The following is a 4,718-nucleotide window of genomic DNA, read 5'->3' on the forward strand; positions in this document are numbered from 1 at the left end:
TCACTTTGTATCTTGTAATTCATTAGTTTCGCCCGATGACTCTCTAATGGTCAAAAGACTTATTCCAACCCAAGGTTTAGTCTACTCCTAATACATACTTATAAAATTTCAGAAACTTAAAACATTTATTTATGAACTAACTTTTGTTAAAAATTTTTATTAAGATTAAAAGTAAAATTGTCATTTTACTAATAATATTAAAAAAACATAATTTTATTTCATTTATTCCTCCAAATTTTAAAAATTAATATTTTACCTCAATCTCAACTTTAAAAAGTAACATTTTTCTCTTCAAATTCCTAAGGTTTTCTTTTCTCCGTCTCCGACAATGCTCATAGCTTCTCAATTTTCCTCTCTTTGCCACGGCCGACAACGTCTGATAACAGACAAAGTCCCAACTGACGACGAAGCCTGATGATTGAAGACAAAGAGTCTTCATCAAATTGACTCCAGACAACGAACCAAATTCAAACTAAAATTTCTTTAGCTCAAACTCGATTCATCCAAACCAAATCCACCCCTAGTGTTTTCATAAACTACACCTTTTTATACACAGAAGAATATGGGAACATAATGCAAAACACTAATATTTGAATAACTTAATGGAAATAACTGGAATTAATGATTAACAAGAAATTCAGAACAATATCACACAACACAACTGAAGAATAATTACAAGCCAATGATTAGATTGCGTTACCCAAAACAAATCAGATCAAACCGGTGTCTGGGGCAGGTCACAATCCTGTATAAAAAGTGACAAAAGATAAAGACAGACGGTGTCCCATGTTAACACCTACTACCATAAAAACTTCCCTACTTGGACACAACACATACCAAATATTTAGGGTCGGAGGGGCCTTACTATTCCAGGTTGTAGAGAACATGCCATCTGACCCAAAGCAACACAATTGGTGACAAGGAAGAAACACCACATGGCTGGCCACGTTATATTACTATTTCCTCACTTCATAAGATAGTCCAACTTTACAGCTATTAAAGAATCTGTTCACAGTTCCATATTGGCGCCAAACATCTGTCATTGTCTTGCTTTCATCCTTTCCTACCCTTTTTCTTTATCTTCATCTTCATTCAATGTTTATTTCTACTGCATTTTAAAATGATGCATCCACATCGCCATTTATGATGCAGCTTTGCATACATCTTTGTTTGATCTGTTGTATTTCATGTGACTCTTGACGAGTTGACCAGCTGCAATGGCAGACATCAGAGAGAGCTCCCCTGCAAGAACTGCACCAGCAACAATCCTGGCCAAGAGCCTCGAGTTTGATCCAGGAGATTCTTTGCTCGCACCTTTCACACCAAGCAAATTCAGGCAAGCAGACTGAGATGCAAGTTGAGTTCCCCCTCCAACTGTACCAACCTGATATACACAAAGATACATATTATCTATTAAGCAAGCAAAATAAAAATAATAATAACAATAATCTTGGCATAGAAATTAAACATAAGTTCATTTACCTCGATAGATGGCATTGTCACAGAGATATGCAGATCCTTACCGTCATTGACAGCTTCCATCATGGTAATACAATGAGAACTCTCAACATTTTGTGCTGGATCCTGGCCAGTTGCTATAAAGATTGCAGAGACAATGTTGGCAGCATGGGCATTAAACCCACCAAGAGCACCAGCAACAGCAGAGCCAGCAAGGTTCTTTAGCATGTTGAGCTCTACCAGAGTAGCTACATTAGTTTTTAAAACCTCTTTCACCACCTCTTCCCTGATTGTTGCCTCACAAACAATTGATTTGCCACGTCCTTCAATCCAATTTACAGCAGCAGGTTTCTTGTCTGAACAAAAGTTTCCTGGCAAGTTGAAATAACATGGAAGCATCATGAAATCAAAATTTTATTACCATATCATGTTGATAGTAAATAACATGTAGCCAAAACCAAAAAAAAATAGTTTACAAAAAAAAAGAGAGAAATGGTCCCAGAACATGGAAAATGACTGAAAAACAATATAATGAAGAGATGGAAGATAAAAAAGCAGAAATGGTGAGCTATGCCAATATTATAAACACAAAAAAGTAGAGATGTAGCCAATTAAAAATTTAATTCCAATATCAATCGCAATATTAGAAGATGACAGTGATATTTATGTTTAGATATAAAAACTGAGAATTACAATAACACCTACAGCATATGAGCATAATAAATCAGCATTAATAAGAATGACTTCTCTGAAATAATGACAACAAATTAATATTAGTAATATTTTCAAATTAAAAATAGTTTAAACTACAATCAGAAAACAACTCAGACAATGAAGTATAAGATGCAGTAAAATGATAGCTGTGGAAGTTAAATTCAATTATTTACTTATGCAGGAGATGAAGTCATATCAAGATGACATGAGGATAGAAACCAATTTCATAATAAAGGAGAATTAAGATACACAAATGACCGCATATTTCCTAAAGAAATGATTTCACAGATGGTTAGAGAATAGGCACAAACAATAATGAAAAACTGCAACACCAAATTCAAAAGTGCTACAGCATCCAAGGTAACTAAAAGACAACCACATTTCAGTAACTACTAAAGTTAAAATAAACTTCAACTTAAGAGTAGATGACAAAAGACTAACCAGATATACCAATAACCTCCATATCAGGAAAATCATTTTGAAGAAATTCAAGGACATTCTGAACTCCTTTAGAAACCATGTTCATTCCCATTGCATCACCTGTGCCACAACTAAATCTAACATAAAGATTCTTCCCAGCCATAGAGCATTTAATATGTTGGAGCCTTGCAAATCTACTCGACCTGCAGACAAGTGAAAAACCTTTAAGCCAACATTCATTTCCTTGATCCAACAAACTGATTCTTGTTCCGGATCTACTGAACCAAAAGTCCACTGAGTATTATCAAAAAATATCAATTTACCATTCTCTTTAAACCTTTTAAACTTGCAACCATAATTGTAATTTTGCTTTCAAAGCATTAATAGTCCTCTTTTCCATTTTTGTTTAAATTTTAATTTCTATCTGTTCATATTATCAAAAGAAGAAGCCTATGAATATCTTCAGCAACCTAAAACTACATCATTGATTAAAATGTTGGTCTGTAAATTACAATCAACGTCTGAAAGTTCCAAATCAAGAACAACGCAAATCAAAATCAACAAAGACAAAAGTAACCAAAAGGCTGACCTGTTAAAAACGACGGACAAAGTTTCAAAATTGTTAGGATCCTCCAAGAATAGCTTCAATTCGGCAGATCTCTTAGCACTCCCAAATCTCACAACCGGCGCCCTCGTCATCCCATCTCTCAAAAGCACACTGGTGGCCCCACCAGACGCATAGATTGCCTTACACCCTCTATTAGTACTCGCAACCAAACACCCTTCAGTCGTCGCCATGGGTACAGTGTGTTCAAATCCATCAAGCAATAACGGTCCAGCGATTCCAACTGGAATCTGCACATATCCCACTGGCATTTCACAACACTGACCTAAAATGGACTGGTAATCAAATCCATCCAACGGTAATCCTTGTAATGATCTACCAGTCATTCTCTGAAGCGCCTCGCGTCGAATCTCAGCTGCCCGTTTACAGTCCCCAATCTTTGATTCAAGTGAGTATGACGGAATCGTACCGTCCAAAACGGCCTTAACAATTTCCTCGTCCTCAATGGAGGACAAAGTCGTAATTATCGGCTCGGGTTTGACTAATTTGGCAATCGTGATGGGGGAAGAGGCTGGATGGCAACTAATTATTGTTTCAGTTTCTTCGTCCAGATCCCAAGCGTCATTAGAAGCGCGTGAGATGAACGACTGTACGAAGTCAATGCCGAAAAATCCGAGTAAGTATATGAACGAAGCGATGAGCGACACAATGGCAGCGATTTCGGAAAGCGTGACCACGTGAAGCGGAGTTGAGTTTCGGATCTTGTCACGCCATCGGTGCAACAGGTAATACGCAACGGAAAAGAAGAGCGTGAAGAAAATGGCGTTTGTCAGGTAGAGAGGAAGCGGCAACGCGTCCGACGCTTTAGGCGCAGGAGACGGCGACCGTTTCTCAGTTACGTTATCATGACGATTGCTTCCTCCAACAACACGTGGTGGTTTAGGTGACCGCCGGCGTACATCCATTCCCGATGCTGCGGCCGGAAACAGTCGTAGAAATTAACGAAGGAAACAAGAAAAAATATAATTATCTCTGTTTGGATGGAGCCTATGGGGTTGAGCCAAGAGGGAAGGACAGTGAAGGGTTTTATAGTTGGCAGAGCTGGCACTGTTGTCACACGTGTGAAACCCACACAATGTTTGTTAAGGCTGTGTATGGATTGGGCTTAACGCACATCCTTGAAATGTTCCTTTTTTTGTTTGGTTGCCATGAAATTGACAATTACCTTGATGGGCATTACCTTTTCAATAGGCATTAATACTAACTAATCCCTTCAGATGGATGTAGTCAATCGAATTCAGTTCGTACGAATTGATATTTGAATCGCTTCCAGACAAATTAAATCTAGAGTTTCAGTGTAGTAGTTAAATTTGATTTTAGCTTAAATCTTTTTCTGTTAATAATGTTTGTTTTATTAATAATATTGTTTATTTTAAATTAAATTATTATTTTTAACTTAAATTTTAATTTATTATCAAAATTCTTAGTTAGAATCAAGATAAAATCGTTATTTTTTTTAAACTCTAAAATCTTATAAATATATATAATTTTCACTTCAAAT

General features: G+C 36.6%; 1 protein-coding gene across 1 annotated transcript; it reads right to left on the reverse strand.

Annotated features, from left to right (window-relative positions):
- Positions 1-589: 589 nt before the first annotated feature.
- Positions 590-4,223, reverse strand: LOC123203268 (3-hydroxy-3-methylglutaryl-coenzyme A reductase 1). Its single transcript, XM_044619570.1, has 4 exons — positions 3,182-4,223; positions 2,614-2,795; positions 1,483-1,829; positions 590-1,384 (listed from the first exon to the last, which is right to left on the reverse strand). Exons 1-4 carry the CDS (start codon positions 4,120-4,122, stop codon positions 1,142-1,144), a joined length of 1,713 nt encoding a protein of 570 aa, XP_044475505.1. The 5' UTR covers positions 4,123-4,223; the 3' UTR covers positions 590-1,141.
- Between the last annotated feature and the right edge of the window lie 495 nt (positions 4,224-4,718).

Source organism: Mangifera indica, chromosome 19, assembly GCF_011075055.1.
Source record: "Mangifera indica cultivar Alphonso chromosome 19, CATAS_Mindica_2.1, whole genome shotgun sequence".
In the NCBI taxonomy this organism is placed as follows: Eukaryota; Viridiplantae; Streptophyta; class Magnoliopsida; order Sapindales; family Anacardiaceae; genus Mangifera; species Mangifera indica.

Bases quoted from the DNA above. Each gene is read 5' to 3' on its own strand.
- LOC123203268 (XM_044619570.1), bottom strand. From the start codon at position 4,122: ATGGATGTACGCCGGCGGTCACCTAAACCACCACGTGTTGTTGGAGGA. The intron at 2,796-3,181 runs GTCAGCCTTTTG...ACTTGTCTGCAG, and splicing joins TTGTCCGTCGTTTTTAACAG to GTCGAGTAGATTTGCAAGGC. The intron at 1,830-2,613 runs GTTAGTCTTTTG...TCAACTTGCCAG, and splicing joins GGAGGTTATTGGTATATCTG to GAAACTTTTGTTCAGACAAG.